This window comes from Acinonyx jubatus, chromosome E2 (assembly GCF_027475565.1).
Source record: "Acinonyx jubatus isolate Ajub_Pintada_27869175 chromosome E2, VMU_Ajub_asm_v1.0, whole genome shotgun sequence".
Lineage (NCBI taxonomy): Eukaryota > Metazoa > Chordata > Mammalia > Carnivora > Felidae > Acinonyx > Acinonyx jubatus.
This window is the reverse complement of record NC_069396.1, coordinates 53,897,496-53,918,986: the sequence shown is the minus strand read 5'-3', so window position 1 is coordinate 53,918,986 and position 21,491 is coordinate 53,897,496. Positions and strand designations below refer to the sequence as shown.

The 21,491-nt window shown below is 51.8% G+C and overlaps 2 protein-coding genes and 1 non-coding gene across 4 annotated transcripts; all 3 read left to right on the top strand.

Annotated features, from left to right (window-relative positions):
* The first annotated feature begins 7,441 nt into the window (after nt 1-7,441).
* On the top strand, nt 7,442-7,526 carry TRNAR-UCG (transfer RNA arginine (anticodon UCG)). The gene has a single exon. It is a non-coding gene; the product is annotated as a tRNA-Arg (tRNA).
* Nucleotides 7,527-9,272: 1,746 nt separating this feature from the next.
* KLK12 (kallikrein related peptidase 12) lies at nt 9,273-14,043 on the top strand. The gene is made up of 6 exons (XM_027037178.2): nt 9,273-9,590; nt 9,771-9,826; nt 10,539-10,698; nt 11,483-11,742; nt 12,648-12,781; nt 13,686-14,043. Exons 1-6 carry the CDS (start codon nt 9,562-9,564, stop codon nt 13,839-13,841), a joined length of 795 nt encoding a protein of 264 aa, XP_026892979.2. The 5' UTR covers nt 9,273-9,561; the 3' UTR covers nt 13,842-14,043.
* A 1,043-nt stretch (nt 14,044-15,086) lies between these two features.
* Nucleotides 15,087-19,958, top strand: KLK11 (kallikrein related peptidase 11). Of its 2 annotated transcripts, none has more exons than XM_027037195.2 (6): nt 15,087-15,250; nt 17,123-17,197; nt 17,636-17,792; nt 18,167-18,432; nt 18,959-19,095; nt 19,508-19,958. In XM_027037195.2, the coding sequence occupies exons 2-6, from the start codon at nt 17,158-17,160 to the stop codon at nt 19,658-19,660; spliced, it is 753 nt and encodes a 250-aa protein (XP_026892996.1). In that variant the 5' UTR covers nt 15,087-15,250; nt 17,123-17,157; the 3' UTR covers nt 19,661-19,958. The 2 variants fall into 2 exon arrangements, with proteins under 2 accessions (XP_026892996.1, XP_053066979.1); XM_053211004.1 differs by lacking the exon at nt 15,087-15,250 and adding an exon at nt 15,723-16,146.
* The last annotated feature ends 1,533 nt before the right edge of the window (nt 19,959-21,491 follow it).

The following is a 21,491-nucleotide window of genomic DNA, read 5'->3' as shown; positions in this document are numbered from 1 at the left end:
TGATTTATGGTGGAGGTTACAGGATTGTATCCAGTTTCCAAACTTCATCAAATCGAACACCTAAAATGAATGGATTTTAATTTATGTAAGTGATACCTTCTTTAAGAATGAAAGAAGGGGCGCCTGGGTGGCGCAGTCGGTTAAGCGTCCGACTTCAGCCAGGTCACGATCTCGCGGTCCGGGAGTTCGAGCCCCGCGTCGGGCTCTGGGCTGATGGCTCAGAGCCTGGAGCCTGTTTCCGATGCTGTGTCTCCCTCTCTCTCTGCCCCTCCCCCGTCCATGCTCTGTCTCTCTCTGTCCCAAAAATAAAAATAAACGTTGGAAAAAAAATTAAAAAAAAAAAAAAGAATGAAAGAAGCATAGTTAGGGCACCTGGGTGGCTCCCTCAGTTAAGCGCCGATTTCGGCTCAGGTCATGATCTCGCGGTTCATGAGTTCGAGCCCCGCATCTGGCTCTGTGCTGACAGCTCAGAGCCTGGAGCCTGCTTTGGATTCTGTGTCTCCCTCTTTCCCTGCCCCTCTCCCACTTGTGCTCTGTCTCTCTCTCTCTTTCTGTCAAAAATAAACATTAAGAAAAATGAAAGAAGCATAGTTTTTTTTTTTTAATTTTTTAAAATTCATTTTTGAGAGAGACAGAGACAGCGTGAGCAGGGCAGGGGCAGAGAGAGGGAGAGAGAGAGACAATCCCAAACAGGCTCTGCACCGTCAGCGCAGCCTGATGAGGGGCTTGAACTCACAAAACCATGAGATCATGACCTGAGCTGAAACCAAGAGTCAGACACTTAACTGACTGAGCCACCCAGGCATCCGGAAAGAAGCACAGTTCTGAGCTTAAAAAGGAAAAACTATGTACCACAATCCTGCTGCCATAAATTAAAACTAAAGAAAACGCTACGCAATGTTTTGCACATAAAGTGATACACAATTTGTAAGAAAGTATACCAACAAAAAAATATACATGACATTGTGAATGTACTGAATGCCACTGAACTGGACACCTTAAGTGGTGAAAGGTTATTTATGTGAATTCAACCTTTACCTTTTTAATTAAAAAAAAACTTTTAAATTTTATTTTGTCACCATAGTCTTTAAAAGCTATGCGAGGGTGCCTGGGTGGCTCAGCCAGCTGAGCATCCGACTTTGGCTCAGGTCATGATCTCATGGTTCGTGGGTTCGAGCCCTGTATCAGGCTCTGCGATGACAGCTTGGAGTCTGGAGCCTGCTTGGGATTCTGTGTGTGTGTGTGTGTGTGTGTGTGTGTGTGTGTGTGTCTGCCCCTCCCCCACTTGTGACTTCTCTCTCTCTCTCTCTGGCTCTCTCTCTCTCTCAAAAATAAATAAAGACGTTTAAAAAAAGCTATGCGATAATAAATGCAATAGCAGAAGGCACGCATTAATAAAGGTAGCAAAGGATACACAAGAGCAAAAGATAGTAGCAGTAGATACACAATAAATAAAAACAATAGCGAAGGATATACTGTAACAAAGATAATAGCAGATACACAAGGGTAAGGACAAGAGCAGAAGGGGAGGGAGACAGGGAATAAGCCAGTAGGGAAAACAAAAGAGGGACTTGTACAGATCACTCAAAGCATTGTGCCACCAACAGATTCAAGTCTCCCCACCTGAGGCTTTAGAACTATCTAAATATATTAATGGCTTTTTTGAATGTTCCTTTATTTATTTTTGAGAGAGAAAGAAAGAGGGAGAATACCAACCAGGCTCTGCATGGTCAGCCCAGAGCCCAATGCGGGGCTCGAACCCATGAACTGTGAGACCATGACCTGAGCCAAAACCAAGAGCTGGATGCTTAACTGACCGAGCTACCCAGGCGTCCCTATTAATACATTTAAACAAACAAACAAACAAACAAAAAACCACTTCACAGGGCTCTTGGGAGGATTAATTGCATTAATACATGAAGAGCCCTCAGAACACCTGGCACCAAGCAAGTGTTTACTAAGTGGTGCCCTCATTAGTATTATCCTTGCTCTCATTGACAAAATTGTTATGACAATTTGTCTCCAAGGCCCCAGAGCCAAAGCAGCCTGCCTTGGGTGACAGCTGGGGATTTGGGAGAACGGGAGGTGGCCGCCCAAATCCTTCCTGTGGAACAGAAAATAATGACATACCTGAGCTGGAGATTCTGACTGCCAGCAATACCTTAATTCAGTTGGCCAGCCAGGTGGCCAGGTTTCTCAGGCATCCCTCCGCCCTCCTTCCCTCTCCAGGGATTTTGTGGCCACACGCCCTCCTCTTCCTATTTTTGCTCAGGGGAATTGTAATAACAATGGGATCCTGTGCTGGAGGGATTTGGAAAGCTGGGGCTTGTGAGGGAGGGGCGTGGAAAAGACTGGAGGAGAAACCGACAGCCTTCTGACGGGAGGGAGGTCTATGCTTCCTACGCATCCCCCGCCTCCGCCCCCGCACTGGCCTGGGGCACATCAAGACTTCTTTTTCTCCTCCCGAGGCCTCAGGAAGGGAGATGTCAGCTCCTAAACTAGACCTAGGCTAAGAATTTCCCTAGTCTGAAGCGTCCTGGCCAAGCTTAGCCACTGCCCCTACTAGGAGGCCTTTAATAAGGGATTACGTTGGGCTTCCCTGCCTAATAGGGATATTGGTCTCCACACCCAATCCCAACGTGTGGGGGTGGGGTTCCCCAACACCACCAGGCATTCTCCCACACCAATTCAACCTAATTTTTGATTTTTTAATGTTTTTATTTTGAGAGACAGAGCATGAGCAGGGGAGGTGCAGAGAGAGAGGAGACACAGTCTAAAGCAAGCTCCAGGCTCTGAGCTGCACAGAGCCCCACACGGGGCTCGAACCCACCAACCATGAGATCATGGCCTGAGCCGAAGTCGGACGCTTAACGGACTGAGCCACCCAGGAGCCGCACAATTCGGTGTAATTACACTAACTACACTATCTACCTGGAGGTAACGTCGGATCACAGAGGTTAAGGACTCAGTCCTACAAGACCCGCCCCCCTCCCCCAGTACCGACCTTTCAGACGCCAGTTGAAAGTCCAAGTTGTTACCTGTGCTTCTGGCCAAGCTGCTATATAGATTGAAGGTTTCCACCACCTCCTCCTGGAGTTTGATCAATTTGCTAGAGCGGCTCACAGAACTCAGAGAAGCACTTTACTTACTTGATTACTGGTTTACTGTGAAAGGATGAAACTCAGGAACAGCCGGATGGAAGAAATACGTAGGACAAGATACGTGGGAAGGGCTGTGGAGCTTCCTTGCCCTCTCTGGGTGCCTCATTCTCTCCACACGGCTTCACCAATCTGGAAACCGTCCCAGCCCCATCTTTTTGGGTGTTTATGGAGGCTTCACTGCATAGGCCTGATTGGTTGACTCAATGTCCATTGGTGATTGATTCCACCTCCAGCCCCTCTCCCCTCCCATTTATTGGCAGCTTTCAAAAGTCACCCATTCACATGACAAAAGACATCGTCATCTCTTTCCTTACTTAGGAATTACAGGAGTTTTAGGAACCCTGTGCCAGAAGGAGACTAAGACCCAAAATATATTTCTTATCACCAATCACAGTATCAATGGAGGCAAAGGGCATATAAACCCAAGCTTCCATTCTAAGGGGTCAATGTCAATGATAAAGCAAGAGAAGCAGACAGGCTGCAGGAGGGTGGAAAGGATGGGAGGCCCAGGTCAGGATTTTTGGAAGAGATAATGGAAGGATAAGGGAGCCCCCCCACCCCGAAACCGGATGGACTCCCCCATCTGAAAGTTGGTCCGCATGTCAAGACTGACGATGTCACACACGCATCAGAAGGGTCCAGCCTGCCTCCGTGGGGTGACCACAGTTGGTGCTGTGAACAGGAGTCTAGATGACCCCCCCCCCACGGAGTCTCTCTCCTCGTGCTGTGCTGTCCTGTGCCTGCTGGTGAGTGTGCATTTTGAGCTGTGCTGCTTGGGATTTGCACCTGTTGTAGACTCAACCAACCCAAGTCAGGAGTTTCCATAGTTGGCATTCAGGAACAGAGGCGTGGGATGGGGGGCTTCCTTCAAGTGGCCCTGGGCTGGCACATCTGCACCCCGACCTGTCTGTGTGCTTCGCCCCAGCCAGGGCAGTGGGGGAGGGGTGCCTGAAAGTTCCAACCCAAGTTGTTGGTTCCCCTGGTAACCAGGCTGCATTTTCCTCCAACAGTCACCTAAGTAGCATAAATTCTGGTAGGGTTAAAAGTGTCTTATTATGGGAGCGCCTGGGTGGCACAGTTTGGCTCAGGTCATGATCTCACAGTTGGTGAGTTCCAGCCCCGCGTGGGGCTCTGTGCTGCAGGCTCAGAGCCTGGAGCCTGCTTCAGATTCTGTGTCTCCCTCTCTCTCTCTGCTCCTCCCCCATTCACCCTCTGTCTCTCTCTCAAAAATAAATAAACATAAAGAAAAAAAATGCTAAGTGTCTTATTGGGAATAACACTCCTATGATACTCCTTACCTCTAACCACTCAGGAAATTCCAGAGATTTTAAAGCTCTGTGCCAGCAATCGGAAAGAAAACCAAATATAATCCAGGGAGGTGTGGGAGGGGTGTGGCAGAAGAAAAGGAACAGGCTGGATGTAGAAAGACCCTTACGGGGCTGTCCAGGGACTAGGGGTGGGGGTGGGGGGTAGGGAAGGGAGCCCAGAGGGAGGGAATCCAGGTAGGAGGCTAGGGTGAGGGTCCAGGGAGGGGGGTTTGAGGCCTGAGCTGAGGCTGGAGAGAGTGGGACAATGGAGGGCCAGGGCTAAGGAGGGGGAAAGAGGAGGAGAGTATGTGAATTCAGCCTAGCGAATTGGCGTGTGGTGTTCCCCCCACCCTGGGAAAACCAGGGGGAAGATGCTGAGCTCACGAGAGGCATGTGATGTGGGCCCAGGGGCATGCAAGATGCCAATAGCTGCAGAGGGCCAGACTTTCAGAGGCAGATGTCAGAGCCAGGGAACTGGGAGGAAGTTATCTGTGGAGGCAGTACTGGGATGGGATGTCTCAGAAGAAGGACGGGTCTTAGGAAGAATCAGTGTCTCAAGGGTCCAGACCAGAGGACTAGTTGGGAGGGGGAGGGGGGAAGCCACCACAAGGCCAAGGGAGTAGCGTCTGAGAATAGGTTGGTGAGACAGTGGGGGACCTGGGTTTGTGTCATCCAGGAGGCTGTTGGATGCACAGGCTTGAGGCCAGGGAGAGACTAAAGAGCCATCCTGACCCAGGTGACAGGTGAAACTGTCCAGTGTATGTAGTCAGTGCAGAGGACAAGGCTGAGGACTGGCCCTGGGAACACCCTTATTTGTAAAGACACCAGGAGAGGAAAAAAGGCCTATTCATGTCCGAGAGACAGAAAGTAGAAGGAAACCAGAAATGCATGAAGGAGGGAGCAGCAGACCAGGTGATAGGCTGCCTGAAGGCGAGTAAGGTGAGGACCAGGAGACCAAGATTGCTCAATGTGGAAGGACTCTGGAGACCCAAAGACCACCGCGGCCATCCAGGGCAAGCAGTGAGTAGATCTCTGTGGATAAGTTTTGCCAGGAATGATGGAAGAAAACAGAGCAGGCGAAGGAGGGGTGGGGGCTGCTGGTTCTGATGAAACTCTGTGCTCCCAGGATCACCCAGCAGAGGGTCAGGCTCACAGGGCATCTCAAAACGTTTGTTGAGTGAATGCAGTATGCCTGCAGGCATGAATGAATGAACGAGTGAATGGGGCAGAGAAATAGAAGGAGAGAGAGAGGTGTACAGACATAGACAAAACACAAAGCACCAAGTTGTAGCTGATAGTGCTTCACAGCTGAGAAAAAAAGGTTCTGTCATCTAAGTCAGCTTTGAAAATTCCTTCTTCAGAAAGCAATGAACCGGGAAAGCCAATTGCAATGGTGTCTCAACTCAACATAGCTGATATCCTCGCCCATTTTTGTTGCCTTGTTTGATGATCCCAACAAGAAATGGTATGGGGCCCTTGGGTGGTTCAGTTGGTTAAACGTCTGACTCTTGATGTCGGTTCAGATCATGATCTCAAGGTTCATGAGTTCAAGCCCTGAGTCAGGCTCTCTGCTGTCAGCGTAGAGCCCACTTCCGATCCTCCAGATCCCAGTCTCTCTCTGCCCCTCCCCATCTTGTGGGTGCAAATGTGGTCTCTCTCTCCAAAAAATAGACATTATAAAAAGGGGGAGCGGTATGTAGACAGGTAGCTTCCTCCTAGCCCCATTTTTCAGATGAACAAACTGAGGTCAAACCAAAGCCTGATGATGATCCCCAGGGAGTCATGGCATGAGCTGAGCTTTCAGCCGTGTGTATGATTCCAAAAGCTATCCTTCTTCTTTGAAGCCTGTAGGACCATTCATACGTTCCTCTGTTCACACCTGTACTCGTTCAGTTAGCCATTCATTTGTTCATTCATATGTTTGGATAGGGGCTCTGGAGCCAACTGGCTGGGTTCAAACTCTGGTTCTGGTACTTGCCAACCATGTGGCTGTGGGCAAGTGACATTATCTAGTCCTGCCTCTGTTTCCACGTCTACGACAGTCTCCATGTTGTAGGCCCTCTCCCCAGGTGTCAGGGTGGCCGCGTTCTCTCTAGGGAATAGCCTTCATATTGAGTTTACCATGGTGCCCAAGAGGAAAACGTGGAGCTTGGGACTTGAGAGCACTGTGGGCTCCCTGGAGGAGGTGGCAAAGGGGCTCCGAGCTTTCCCTGAGTGCGAGAGGTGTGAGAGTGAAGCTGCAAGCCAGTCTGTGCCCTCTTTGAGCCTCCAGCTGCAAAAGAAGGGACTGGCTTTTTCCAGAAGCCACAAGTCTGCAAGTCTGTGTCAAAAGAGAACCACTGAGAAGCCACTCCCCACTCCGTACAGCTCCAGCACCATTAATCTGCTTTGTGTCTCTATGGGTGAGCCTGTTCTGGACGTTCGTATACATGGCGTCATATAACATGTGGCCTTTGTGATGGACGTCTTTCAGCTAGAATCGTGTTTTCTTTTTTCTTCCTTTTTAAATGTTTATTTATTTTTGAGAGAGAGAGAGAGACTCAGCATGAGCAGGAGAGGGGCAGAGAGAGAGGGAGACACAGAATCTGAAGCAGGCTCCAGGCTCTGAGCTGTCAACCCAGAGCCCGACGCAGGGCTTGAACTCACGAGCGATGAGATCATGACCTGAGCCAAAGTCGGCCACTTAACGGATTGAGCCAACCAGGTGCCCCAAGCATAGTGTTTTTAATGTTCATCCACGTTGTAGCCAGTGGTAGTGTATCTCTCCTTTTTATGACTGAATAATACTCCAGAGTATGGATAGACCACATTTTATCAATCCATTCATCATGTGATGGACATCAGCCTAATGGAGATAGAGTCTCTTCTGGGGCTGATGAAAATGTCCTGGAATTAAATTGTGGTGATGGTTACACAGTGTTTTGAGTGTGGTGGACCTCACTGAAGTGTGGACTTTAAAATGGTTCAGGGGGCGCCTGGGTGGCTCAGTCGGTTGAGCATCTGACTTCGGCTCAGGTCATGATCTCGTGGTCCGTGGGTTCAAGCCCCGCGTCGGGCTCTGTGCTGACAGCCCAGAGCCTGGAGCCTGTTTCGGATTCTGTGTCTCCCTCTTTCTCTGCCCCTCCCCTGTTCATGCTCTCTCTCTGTCTCAAAAATAAATAAATGTTAAAAAAATTAAAAAATAAATAAATAAAATAAAATAAAATGGTTCAGGCACTGGATTTTATGTTATGTGAGTTTTATTTAAAAAAAAAAATCAAGGCAGGGCGTGCCTGGGTCGCTCAGTCAGTTGAGTGTCCAACTTTAGCTCAGGTCATGATTTCATGGTTCATGAGCTCTCTGCTGTCAGCCAGGAGCCTGCTTGGGATCCTGTGTCCCCCTCTCTCTCTGCCTTTCCCTGCTGGCGCTTTCTGTCTCAAAAATAAGTAAACATTTTAAAAAATAAATTAAAAAATAAAGGCAGAAAGAGAAAAGAAGACAGAGAGAGTGGGATTTAGACGCTTTGTTTTCTTGCCAATATTTGAAAATCAGAAAACGTCCCACCATGAGTCTGGATTTCCATCTTCTCTTGAAAAGCCATGGAACTTGACCATGCTCGTACGTGTTCTGGAGGGCAGCCCCTGACTGGAGCTAAGGGTGAATTTTATTCCATGTAAATTGCACCTCAATAAACCGAACCCTCCAGGAATCCAGAAATAGAGAGGGATTCAGTTAGGTGATTTGTCTCAAAACAAATCAAAAGCTGAAGATTTGTGGGGCGCCTGGCTGCCTCAGTCGGTGGAGCATGTGACTCTTGATTTCGGCTCAGGTCATGATCTCGAGGTTCATGGGTTCAAGCCCCACAATGGGGCTGACAGTGCAGAGCCTGCTTGGGATTCTCTCCCTCCCTCTCTCTGTTCCTCCACTGCTCATGCTCTCTCTCTCTCTCTCTCTCAAACTAAATAAAATTTAAAAATTTTTTAATAAACTTAAAAAAAAAAGAAAGTAAAAGCTGAAGATATGTGATTATGAAATCAGAGAAGGAAAGAGATCCAAGACCAGAGAGAAGGTGATGGACTGAAAGGCAGGAGTAAGGGGGGAGGGTCTTCTTCTGTTTCCTCACACTCCCTCTGCCTCTGACCACCTTCCCTCTCAACTTCCTCCCCTCTGAGTGTCTGTCTCTCTCTCTCTCTCTCCCTTCCTCCCTCACAGGTGAAGCAAAAACTCAGATGAACCAGCACAGACTGTCCTGTCCCTGGTTCTCTCTCGGTCCCCTGTTTCCCTTTCTTTCCCAGTGGAAGCCCTCACGCAAGAGAAAAAAAAAATAAATAACTTTCATGTAATTAGATAAATCGGCCACATGCAGATAGGAAAAGTGGGCTTCACAGGGAAGAGGGTCGACCGTGCATTTAAAAAATTCAGTTAGAATCAGACTCTGCAGAACCCAGCTTGGAAACCTCTTCAGTCTCTTTCTGATCATCTATTTCGAAATCCCTTCCTTCTCTTCTCAGTCTGGGCTCTCTCAGCTCTGGTTTTCCCAGCCTCTCCCTTCCACTCTCCTGTGCTCTTAAACACTCACCCTCCTGCCTCTTCCCTGCACACCGCAGGGAGGGGGGGGGGAGGGCCCCACCCTCCCTAAGCCTTCCTCACTAGGAATGAGGATTAGAACCCAATTCCTAGGTCACCTTCAGTCATGGGTCTGAGCACTGGCTCGGAGAGAAGGGGAAAAGGAGTGGGGCCGGGTCTTTCCCCCTAGAGCCATTCTGGGCCCAACCCCCCTTTCCCCATTTAGTTGTAAAGCTCAATTAGGTGCCATTAGCTGAGAAGATTTTCTGCGGGATTAGAGAGGGTGCCCCACCCCAAGTCTTCCTGGTCCCCTTCCCTCAACCCGGAAATCGCATGGGCTGGAACAAAGAGAGTTAAAAGCTGTGTCAGCTGCCTGTCTGGGGCAGACAGACAGAAGGAGGGGGACAGGTGGGGCAGCATGACAGGTGGCTGAGAAGCCAGGTGGACAGTGGGAGAGTTGACTGGCGGGGTGGCCAGTGGATGACAGGACAGGCAGGTGGTGGACAGACAGATAGCAGAGGCAGACAGGCTGGAACTGTGACAGCTACATGGAGGCCCCAGCAAGCAGGGGGACAAGGTGAGGAGGGGGCAGGTGGTCACCAATGAGGTGACCCCCCCTCCCCACCTGAGATGGGCAGAGGGGGGGATGGGCAGGCATCCTGTCCTCCTGGAGCTGGGCAAAGAGGCGGGGTGGGCAAAGAGAGGGGCAGGTTGACAGGGAAAGGGCCATCTCTGAGATTCCCCCAACGTTTCCCAGGACCTGGAGGTGGCTCACCCTGGGCTCCAGCATCCTGTTGCTCCTGTGTGTTTCTGGTGAGTTCCCCAGCGGGGCGGGAAGCCCTTCCTCCCTGACAGGGAGCCCTCCGATCTCCCCCTCCAGGTCTGATCCCCAGTCTGGCACTGAGGAGGGGAGGGGACTGCCTCTATGTCTCCACTCACCTCCAGCTCTTGGGGGCCCTGCCACCTCTATCTTTTGATCTATACCTTCTCTGTGTCTTCCTGTCACTATGCCTCTGTCTTTTCTCTCTGTCTCTGTGCTTGTCTGTCTCTGTCTCACTCCTATCTTTTTTTTTTTTAAGATTGATTGATTGATTTAGAGACAGAGACAGTACAAGTGGGAGAGGAGTAGACAGAGAGGGGGACAGAGAATCCCAAGCAGGCTCTGTGCACAGAGCCTGATGCAGGGCTCCAGCTCACGAAACTGTGAGATCATGACCTGAGCCGAAAACCAAGAGTCGGATGCTTCAGCGACTGCGCCACCCAGGCGCCCCTGTCTCCCTCCTATCTTTAAGCATCTCTCTGTCTTTTTCTCTTTCTCTTCCTCTCTGTGTCTCTGGGCATCGCTGGGTCTTTTTGTATTTGTCCCTGGGTCTGTGTCTCCCTGTCTCTGACTCTCTCTCACGGTCTCTCTCTCTCTCTCTCTCTTACCTGTCTGTGTCTTCATCTCTGCATCTCTTTTCCTGTCTCTGAGCCCCAATCTCTAGATCTCTGACCCCATCTCTCTGGCCCACACCCCTGTCCTCAGGGCTCAGCCAACCGGCCACAGAGAAGATTATTAAAGGCAAGGAGTGTGCCCGTCACTCACAGCCTTGGCAAGTAGGGCTGTTTGAGGGCACCAGTCTGCGTTGTGGGGGGGTCCTCACTGGCCGCAGATGGGTCCTCACAGCTGCTCACTGCAGTGGCAGGTAAGCCCCTGTCTGGGTGTGGTCTTTTCCAGGGGGGGGCAGCAGAAAGGTGATGGGGAGGAGAACCCTCAGGGTAGGAGATGGGGGTGCCAAGGAGTAAGGAAATGGTCTTGCAACAAAAGGTTCTGAGGTTAGACAAAGAGTAGGACTTCTGCAACAATGGGTCTGGGGTGGGGCTGGGTGGGGCAGGTAGTGTGGGTGGCATGAGGGGTCCTGGAACCTGCTCATCTACCCGCTCCCATTTCCTCGTGTTCCCCTTCTTTCCCACATGACATCTGTCACCACCCCAGCTATTCCCTGACCCAGTCTGGGCATCTTCTCTGGGTCTCGGCAGTCCCATCTGTGAAATGAGGAGATTGGACTTTCTAGGTCTGAAGCTCTGAGGTTTTTTCAAAAGGGAACTTCCAAACACGAAGAGGCAGATTGATTAGGGAGAGAACAGAGAGAGTCCGCTCATTACTCACGCGTTCCTTCAGCTGACAGTGCTAACAGCCCAGGCAGCCTCTAGGGGGTGGGAACAGAGCAGCAAGCAATGAAGGATGGATGTGCTTGCCCTGGCTAAGAGACTCAGAAAGGGACAGAGATGCAGGGACTCAGGGCGGAGAAGTAGGCAAATGCAGGAAATGGAAAGATAGTGATAGAGACGAGAGACAGAGAGACAGAACAAGCGTGTGAGGGAGGGAAGACTGACACTGAGGTGCAAAGCAGCAGAGAAAGGCTGGAGGGTCTGGGAGCCAGGGGTCCACTGCCCCCCGCTGAGCCACCTTGACCCCCCCCCCCCCAGCAGGTACTGGGTGCGCCTGGGGGAGCACAGTCTTAGCCGTCTGGACTGGACGGAGCAGATCCGACGCAGTGGCTTCTCCGTGACCCACCCCGGCTACCAGAGAGCCGGGCACAGCCATGACAATGACCTCCGGCTCCTGCAACTGGGCACACCCGTCCGCTTGACCCGCAGCGTCCAGTTCCTGCCCCTGCCCACCACCTGTGCAGCGGCTGGCACCAAGTGCCACATCTCAGGCTGGGGCATCACCAATCAGCCAGGGAGTAAGGGAGCCTCAGGGTCAGGGCTCAGAACGGGTAAAGTCTGGGGTGGAGGACGAGAGATCAGGAGTCATGCCAACAGAAGGATGGATCAAGGGTCAAACATGGGGATTGTGGTTTGGGGTCAGAGATCATGGTGGACCAGGGGTCTTGGGAGTCAAAGTGGTCAACGGGTTGGGTATGGAGTCAGAAGCCATAGGTCAGGGACGTGATTAGAGGCCAGAGTGATAGCAGGGATCATCAGACTGGAGAAAAAGGCACGGGTAAATAGGACCTTGGGTCATGGGTCAGAGACGCTGGTGTTAGAAGTCATTGTAGAGTTGAGGACATGGGATCCAGATGTTGCACAAGCTGGCCACAATCTGAGGCTAGAAATTGAGATTCAACCAGGGATTGCTGGTCTGGGATTGAAAGCCCTAGAGGCTAGGGGTCATGGAGTCTGGGGTCAAATAAACTAGGATCAGAAGTCACTTTGGAGCAGTGGTTTAGAGCTGAGTTTGGACGTTTAAGAGAAGACAAGAAATGTGGGGTCTGGAGACAGAGAGGGAACATGAGGTCAAGTTGGGATCTAAGTATAATAAGATTGAAGGTCAAAGGGCACCGCATGGGGAATTTAAGGAGAAAAGTCCGGATTCACTGTTTCTGGGGTTGGAGGGACAAAAGGTGTCTTGAGTTATGGCACTCAGAGTCATAGGTTAAAGGAGAGGGGGACTTGTGTCAATGGACTGGGGCAAGGGTCACTATGAAATGAAGTCATAAATCTGAAATCTAGAAGTTTGAGGATTGTTGTGGAGAGTCACAGGAAGAGGGCAGAGTATAGACTTACATTTGGCTTCCTTTGGTGGAAGGATGTGGCCCCCAAATGGGAAGCTTTGGGGAACAATGCAGCTTCTATCTTCCACCCCCAGAACCATTCCCGGACCTGCTCCAATGCCTCAATGTCTCCATCGTTTCCAGTGCTGCCTGCCAGGCTCTGTTCCCCGGGAAAATCACGGACAACATGGTGTGTGCCAGCGGCGCTGATGGGGCGGATGCCTGCCAGGTGAGTGAATGCAGGCTATGCACGGTCACCCCGGGACAGGAAGTAGGAGACAGAGCAGGGAGATGGGGGAGAGAGGCGTGGTCAGAAAGAAGGGGAGGCGCAGGATACAGCAGCAAGAGCTAGGTGATGGAGGATAGAGGAAAGGAGGGAACAGAGAAGGAGACATGGGAAGAGCATAAGGAGAGGGACAGGAAGAGACAAAGAAAGGTGGGGAAGGCCAAGAGGTGGCAGGGATTTAGAACTCAGGAGTGTAACTGGTTGTCTCTCCCCATACCATCCTCCAGTTGGTGCTGGCCCAGGTCAGAGAGTGAGAGAATCTAGGATGGAGGTGGGAAAGGAGCCTGGTGGACTCTCCTGCCCTCCAATTCCACTACCTTGCCCTCTTGGGTCCTTCAGGTTGGAGGATGCCACCCTCTGCTGGCTAGGGCTCCCTAGCCTTTGTCCCTGAGAGAACTTTTATAGCTCCCGCCTTCCTTTGCTGGGATTGGTCACTGGTGGTTGTGTTCTTTCCCTCATTGGTCAGGGCCCGTGCCAATTGTCCTCTATAGAACGCTTATGGTTTCCACCTCCTTCGCTGGGATTGGTCACTGAATACACTCTCTTCACTCATTAGCCAGAGCTCTAACCATTCCCCTTGAGAGATAGCCCCCCCCCCCCCCATCACCACCACCTGTTATGGAGTCCTGCCTTCCCTGGGATTGGCCCCTTAGGAACAGGGTACTCTTCCCTATTGGTCAGTCATTGCTCTTGTCCTCAGGAACGGAGTAACGCTCTTCTCTCTGATAACCAAGCGCCGACCCACTGTCTTCAAGGCCTGGGAATGGATTTGGGAGTCGGGAAAAAGAAAATGGGAACAGGCTTTCTTCCTTACTTATTCAGTGCTCCTTCTCCTTCTGTATTCCAGGGTGACTCTGGAGGACCCCTGGTGTGTGGAGGAGTCCTTCAAGGTCTGGTGTCCTGGGGAACTGTGGAGCCTTGTGGGCAAAAAGGCATCCCAGGAGTCTACACCAACATTTGCAAATATGTGGACTGGATCCGGATGGTCATGAGGAACAACTAGCCTGCTCCCTCCGCCTCCACCCCTCAGGTTGGGTGCTACACTGAGTGAGCCTCAGAGCACCAACAGCGCCCCCCATTATCACTCTGGCTCCCATCCTTCTTGCTCTGGGGATTTTCTTCCCAGAACTCCAACTGCAGCCAGCCCTTTTGAGACCCATGGTTGGGGGAGAAAGGAATGAGTGACTACCTGGAATAAATATAACTGGAGGAGGAGATGTGTCTGTCTGTTTGATGCCCCCATGCTGGTTGACACAGGAAGGAGGTTCATCAAGTCCTCTGCCCACAACTGTAGGAATAGAGACCACAGAGGCTGAAGGTTTTCCCTTAGGAGCCACACAGGAATGGAGTAGCAAAGTTTACTCATAACAATAAAAATAAGGGCCTTTTTTTTTTTTTTTCCTCCACCCAGCACTTTAGGAACAGTGCCCATGAAGGACCTGAAGGGGGAAAAATTATCGGCCCAAAAATGCCAAATGAAAATTGCAACATCAAAATTCATGACCATTTAATTAAATGTCTATAAAACCTAACATTCTTGCATGTAGCGGATTCCAAGTTGGCTTTGCTGGAGCTGTTGAGCACATGTTATATTTAATTAAAAAAAATTTTTTTTAATCTTTATTTATTTTTGAGAGAGAGAGACGGAGCGTGAGCAGGGGAGGAGCTGAGGGGAGGGAGACACAGAATCGGAAGCAGGCTCCAGGCCCTGAGCTGTCAGCACAGAGCTCGACGTGGGGCTCGAACTCACGAACCGCGAGATCATGACCTGAACCGAAGTCGGACACTTAACCGACCGAGCCACCCAGGTGCCCCAAGCACACGTTATATTTAATGTGGGATGTGGGTTCGTTTTACTATGTCTGTGATGATGGAAGGTGGGGTGTGGCCTTGGAAAGCAAGAGGACCCAGACTAGGTCTTAAAATAGTCCTGCCCACCCCTTGGGTTCTGTCTTCACCACCGTCCAGGAGGTGAAAAGAGAGCTTCTCCCCAGTGAATGGAAAGGGAATTTGGGGGTAGGAGAGTGCGGGGTGATGGTGACAGCATGGGAATACTTGCTGAGCGCCTGCTGTGCTCGGCTGTCCCGGAGTCCTCATCCCAATCACCCCAAGGCAGGGCTGTCCCCCCATCTCCTAGATGAAGAAACTGAGCCTCACCGGGGTGGAGTCCCTTGGCTCACGTCACTGTGGTAGGAAGAGGCAGAGCCGGGGTTTGAGGCCAGGCCTGGCTGCCTTCAGAACCCATACCCGGTCGTCTTGCCCCACTTCTGGTTAGGGGAGAGAGGAGAGAGGAGGCAGGACGGAAGCGGGAGATCTAACTGATAAGGAGCCAGCCAGGAGATAGAGGGATCGGCAGACAGGATATTGAGGTGGCTCCGAGTCGGAAGTCATTGGACCTAAGTCACACAGCGAGTAAGTGTCACAGCTGGATTTGGAGGGGGGGGGCGGGGAACAGGGTGCTGGGGGGGTAGGGGCGGAGGCAGGAGAGGGGAGCGGAGGGGAGGGTGGGTGGCAGAAACAAAGCCCCAGAGGAATGCTAGGGGCTGAGGCCTTGCAGAGGGCTGACTCCCTTTCTTGGGCCTCGACTCCCACAGGCCCCAACCTGCCTCCCCCACCCTCCCGGCCTGCCCCTTCGGCTGGCAGTGGCCCCACCTCTGTGACACCCCAGTTTCCCCTCTCCTTGGAATAGAGAAGGGAAGGCCCTGAGGAGGCCAGGGGCCCATCTGGGCTTGGGCTGTGGGGAGGGAGGGGAAGGGACAGGAGAGAGAGAGGGACTGGGAAACCGAGGTGGAGGGGGAGAGAGAGAAGGAGGCATAGGGAGGCAGAGACGGAGAGACACAAAGAACGATAAAGAGTTAAAAGAGTCATGCAGGGAGAGACTGAGAGAGAGACAGAGACAGAAAGACAAAGAGACAGAAAGGCACAAGCCCAGAGAGGCAAAGAGAAAAATGACAGAGAATTACAGAGAGGCAGGAAACGGCAGAGACAAAGAGAGACAGATTCAGCCTGACGAAGAAGGATGCAGACAAGTCGGAGAAACAGAGAAAAGCAGAGAGAAGAGGGGCTTGGAGAGGTGACAGAGGCAGGCAGGCGCGCACACACACACACACACACACACACACACACACACACACCACCCCCAGGGCAACAAGGCAGGGCTTAGGAGGCCTAGTCATCCGGGCCACCCCACGTCTGCCACCTGCCTGGTGCCTGATGCTCTGACCCAACCTGCCTCTGACCCAAACCGCCACAGCTGCCTACACCACCACTACCACCACCGGCCACCCAGAGCCCCAGCCCCAGAGCCTGTGAGTCGGGGAGGGAAGGGCACAACCGCCCCCCCCATGCAGCCTGCCTGGCCTCCTCTACCTCCGCACCCTTTCTCCCTCTGCTCTGCCCTTCTAGGCTTGGGTGGGTGCTCTCTGCCTCTCTCTGTGTCTCTGATCCCTACTTTGATAGCTGAGTCCAGCCTCCACCCCTCTCCCTGCTGGCCAGGGCAGCTGAGGGCACTGGCCTCTCCCCTGACTGGCCCAGCCCAGCTCTATCTGCCTGTCCTTCAAAGGGGCAGGCATTCAGAAAGACAAGGCTAAAACACGGTCCCAGGCTGAGCTCCTTGCTATACGGGCCCATATCACCCTGCGGTGGATGCTAAATGACGCTGGTTCCTATTATTCACCTGTCCCAAGCTGCTGGGGCCTGGCCAGGTCTCAGGTGTGCAAGAAGGAAAACATTCACCCCAAAGCATCTCACAGGTACCATGGCTGACTTAAAACGGAGCCGGCCAATCGCTTGCCCCAAAGTCAAAGCCCCTCCCAGCAATTGCCATATTCTCTTTGGCTGCTAGAAGCTTCTAGCTGGTATCAGTCCCCTCTAAGGCCACCTTTGATACCAAAAATTTATTTTTTTAAGTTTATTTATTATTTATTTTGAGAGAGCGGGGCGGGGGGAGGGAGAAGGGGCAGAGAGAGAGGGAGAGAGAGTATCCCAAGCAGGCTCTGCACTGTTAGTGCAGAGCCCAATGTGGGACTCGAACTCATGAACCATGAGATCATGACCTGAGCCAAAGTCAGAGGCTTAACCCACTGAGCCACCCATGCGCCCCTCAAAGATTTATTTTAAAGGTTTGGAGGCCGGGATGCTGTGAGAACTCGGGAGTTCCTCAAACCCCGTTGCTTCTCCCTGGGGGGAGCCAGAGCAGGGAAGGGGAGGAGGAGACAACATGAACCAATCCCTCCCTAGTCTCCCCATAAAGTGATTTGGCCCCTTGTCCCTTCTTGTTCCCAGAAGAACCTGGGGCCTGCCCTTCCCCTCTCCAGGCCATGATGATTCTGCGATTAATCATTCTTGCTCTGGTAACAGGTATGTGGGAAATGGGGGAGGGCAGGGGCCTCCTTCTCAAATCTTTAAGATCTCTCAGCCCTCTATGTCTGGATATTGATAGGGCTGATACTCAAAATACAGAACAATCCATAGAAGATCTAAATGGGTATATGAGCCATAATGAGGTCCCAAATGCCCCTTGCCAGGCCAGACATAATCCCTTTAGATGCCAAAATGGGGAGAGGTCAAGGAGGGTCCCAGGGGAAGGGCCAGGGTAGCTGGGGAGATACTCAAAGAGCCCAGAACAGTAGCTACTGGCCAGTCAGTATGGAAGCAGTTCAATCATTTAATATCTGGCCCATCCAGACAGTGCCTCCCAGCAGGACACAGGGCTGGGGCCCACACCGCCCACCCCCTCTCTGTTCTCTCCACCCCCACTTCTGCCTGAGCCCCTCTTTTGCCCTCACTCCCCTCCAGGGCATGTAGGGGGAGAGACCAGGATCATCAAGGGGTATGAGTGCTCTCCTCATTCCCAGCCCTGGCAGGTGGCTCTGTTCCAGAAGACACGGCTGCTCTGTGGGGCAACGCTCATCGCTCCCAAATGGCTCCTGACAGCAGCTCACTGCCGCAAGCCGTGGGTGCGGGGGCTGGGGCGGGCCGGCAGGGGGCTGGAGATGGAGAGATGGTTGGAGAGGGGCTTGGGGATGGGGAGAATGGGCATGGGGTCGGAGACGGGCACGGGTGGGGTGGCATGAGCACTGAAGATGGACACAGAGCTGAGACAGGACGGAAGGACGGGAGGTGTTGGGAAGGGGGTGGGGGCCAAGTGGGGTTATGGTTTCGAAGGAGGCTTCGGTGGGAAATGGGGATGAAGTTGCGAGTGGAGCTTTGTTGCTTTCTTCTCTCAGTTGCACTCAACCCTTCCCCTTCCCCTCTGTGTCCCCCCACCTCCTGTCTCCTGCCTCTCTTCCTGACCTTCCACCTCTGACGCCATCTCTCCCACCTCAGCCGATACTTAGTTCACCTGGGGGAGCACAACCTCCAGCGGCGGGATGGCTTTGAGCAGACCCGAACGGCCACCGAGTCCTTCCCCCACCCAGACTTCAACAACAGCCTCCCCAACAAAGACCACCGCAATGACATCATGCTGGTGAAGATGACGGCAGCGGCCTTCATCACCCGGGCCGTGCGACCACTCACGCTGTCGTCACGCTGTGTCGCTCCTGGCACCCGCTGCCTCATTTCTGGCTGGGGCACGACGTCCAGCCCCCAGTGTAGGGGCTCCAGAGGGCGACACAGAAGGGGGCGTGTGGGAGGACAGAGGGACAGGGGGAACGAGAGGAACCTGCAGAGGGGAGAGTCATGGAGTACGAGAGTGCAAGAGGGGCGTTCCTGGGGGTGTCATTGGTGGGATAAGGAAGGGTTGCGGAAGAGGGAGACAAAAATCGGGGCCTTGGAGTCAGACAGATAGTGCACATTGCCAGATCCACAACCTGCTAGTTGTGGGGCCTCAGGCAAGTGGCTTCACCTCGCTGAACCTTGGTTTTCTTCTCTATACAATGAGGATAATTCCACCCACCTACCAGGGCTGGATCAGAGATAGTGTATTTGGAACAACCGGCATCATAAATTTACTCAGTAGTGTTACCAGTGCAGAGAGATGAGTTGGCTGCCAGCAGGGACAGGACCTGGGTGTGGGGTGGGGCAGAGCAAGGTCCTTGGGTCCAGAGCAGGCTCTGTAGCATGGGGAAGGGGACTGGGGGCTCTCATTGTCCACACCCCTTCATACCGTTTCCACAGTGCACCTGCCCCATACCTTGCGATGTGCCAACATCACCATCATTAAGCACGAAGAGTGTGAGAACGCCTATCCCGGCAATATCACAGACACCATGGTGTGTGCCAGTGTTCGGGAAGAGGGCAAAGACTCCTGCCAGGTCAGGGGGCAGGGCCTGGGTCTCCAGCCACATCCCCGTGCCCATCTCCCACCTCATCTGCCTCTTCAACTACATCCCAATCTCATCCCCAACCCTAACCCAGTCTCCCCTCCCTGCAACCCTCAATCTCTCTCCACCCCTAGTTCCTATTTCTAACCTCTGTGTGATCCCCAGCTCTGTCCCCATTCCCACCCCCAACTCCAGCCCCAACCACCCCCCCCAATCCGTTTCCAACCCTCACCCATCTTTATTGCTATCCATATCTCCAACCGCATCCCCAATTCTCTTGCCAACCCCATCCTAAACCTCCACCCCAATCCCAACACCATCGCTAACACCATGCCCAATCCTGCCCCTCCCCTATGGCCACCCTCCCCCCCTTTGTGACTGGTTTCTCTCTCTCCATACCCAGGGTGACTCTGGGGGCCCTCTGGTCTGTGACGGGTCTCTTCAAGGCATTATCTCCTGGGGCCAGGATCCATGTGCTGTCACCAGAAAGCCTGGTGTCTATACCAAGGTCTGCAAATATGTAGACTGGATCCAGAAGACTATGGAGGATAATTAGCCAGGACCAACTTATCACAGCCCAACACTCCTGATCCCTATTTGGTGATGTGGCTCATTCTGTTAATAGTCAAGCCCAAGAGAGGACATCTTTATATATTTTCTTTTCAGCCACCTTAACTATGAGACATGCTGTGGTTTAATAATCAACTTGGGGTTTGGAATTAGTGAGGCCTGGGTTCCAATCCTGCCTTGTACTAACTTGTGATTCTGGGAGAGAGAAGTGTTGTTTGGTTCACTGTTGTATCCCTAGCCCCAAAGGCACTCACCAAGGTTTCAATAAATACTTACTGAGTGAATGAATCTTTGGAGTGCTTACTATATGCCACACCTGGTCCAAGGGCTTTTCAACATATCAACTAACTTAATCTTCACAAAGATTAAGTGCTATTATTGAACCCATTTTGCAGATGAGGAACTGGGGGAACAGAGAAACAAGTCACTTGCTCATATAGTCACACAGCCAGTAAGGGGAAGAGCAAGGAATCTAAAGCAAGGTGGTTTCTTTTTCCTTTCCTTTCCTTTCCTTTCCTTTCCTTTCCTTTCCTTTCCTTTCCTTTCCTTTCCTTTCCTTTCTTTCCTTCCTTTCTTTCCTTTCCTTTTTTCTTTTTTCTTTCCTTTTCTCTTCTCTTTTCTTTTTCCTTTTCTTTTTTAAAGCAAACTGATTTCTTAACTACAGAGTGAAACTCGATTAAGGCTCAATTTTCTTATCTGTAAAACCATGAACGTAAAAGTATAATAGCACACGAGGCTAAGTCAGCCTGCACATAATTAGGACCTAAGAAAAGGAGCTATCATTGTTTTTTTTTTCCCAACCTCCGTGCTAGGTAGTTCCACCAGACCTGTGCTGGCCAATACGATAGCCACTAACCATATGGGGCTATTTATTTATTTACTTAAGTGTATTTATTTATTTTGAGAGGCGGAGCACGTGCACAAGCTGGGGAGGGACAGAGAGAAAGAGAGGGAGAGAGAATTCCAAACAGGCTCCATGCTGATCATGATCTGAGCTGAAATCGAGTCAGATGCTTAACCGACACTCACCACATATCAAATGCTTTGTAGCCACATCTCGTTGTTGTACTGAATATCGCACATAGGGCATTTCCACTGTTGTAAGAAGTTCCATTGGACAGCCCGGAGCTGGACAACCTCTAGAGTTAACTCAATTCCCACTGGAGAAGATGCTGCATAAATGGTCCAGAACTCAGAATCTTTTTTGATGTCTTGCTCACCTTGCAGGAGAGGTCGTGGGCATGAGATGTAAGAGCCTAGAGCTGGGGCGCCTGGGTGGCTCAGTCGGTTAAGTGTCCGACTTCGGCTCAGGTCATGATCTCGCGGTCGTGAGTTCGAGCCCGACGTCGGGCTCTGTACTGACAGCTCAGAGCCTGGAGCCTGTTTCAGATTCTGGGTCTCCCTCTCTCTCTGACCCTCCCCCATTCATGCTCTGTCTCTCTCTATCTCAAAAATAAATAAACGTTAAAAAAAATTAAAAAAAAAAAAGAGCCTAGAGCTGGAACTGGGGCCTCCTGGTTGTTAGGTGGATTTGCTGTGTGACCTCCTGTGAATCACTGCCTTCTCTGGGCCTCCCATTTCTCATCTGAAAGGAAAGGATGGAGCAGCTGACCCAGGTGATACTGACATTCTTCTGTGGCCTTGGCCTCCTGTGATTCATGGGCCTATGTGTCACCTGAAGACACGCAGGTGGCAGGATGTGACGTGACCACACCTGGGTGTGATGTGCAGTGTACCCCCCCCCCAACATGAGGAAGGGACGCTACTCACTGGGCCACCTGCTGAGCCCCCTGTTCTGGCTGTGAGGATGAACTCAG

Excerpts from the sequence above, each read along its gene's own strand:
- KLK12 (XM_027037178.2), top strand. The coding sequence starts at position 9,562 with ATGGAGGCCCCAGCAAGCAGGGGGACAAG. Across the intron at positions 9,591-9,770 it reads CCAGCAAGCAGGGGGACAAG|GACCTGGAGGTGGCTCACCC; the intron begins GTGAGGAGGGGG and ends AACGTTTCCCAG. Across the intron at positions 12,782-13,685 it reads ATGGGGCGGATGCCTGCCAG|GGTGACTCTGGAGGACCCCT; the intron begins GTGAGTGAATGC and ends TCTGTATTCCAG.
- KLK11 (XM_027037195.2), top strand. The coding sequence starts at position 17,158 with ATGATGATTCTGCGATTAATCATTCTTGCTCTGGTAACAG. Across the intron at positions 17,793-18,166 it reads GCAGCTCACTGCCGCAAGCC|CCGATACTTAGTTCACCTGG; the intron begins GTGGGTGCGGGG and ends CTCCCACCTCAG. Across the intron at positions 19,096-19,507 it reads AGGGCAAAGACTCCTGCCAG|GGTGACTCTGGGGGCCCTCT; the intron begins GTCAGGGGGCAG and ends CTCCATACCCAG.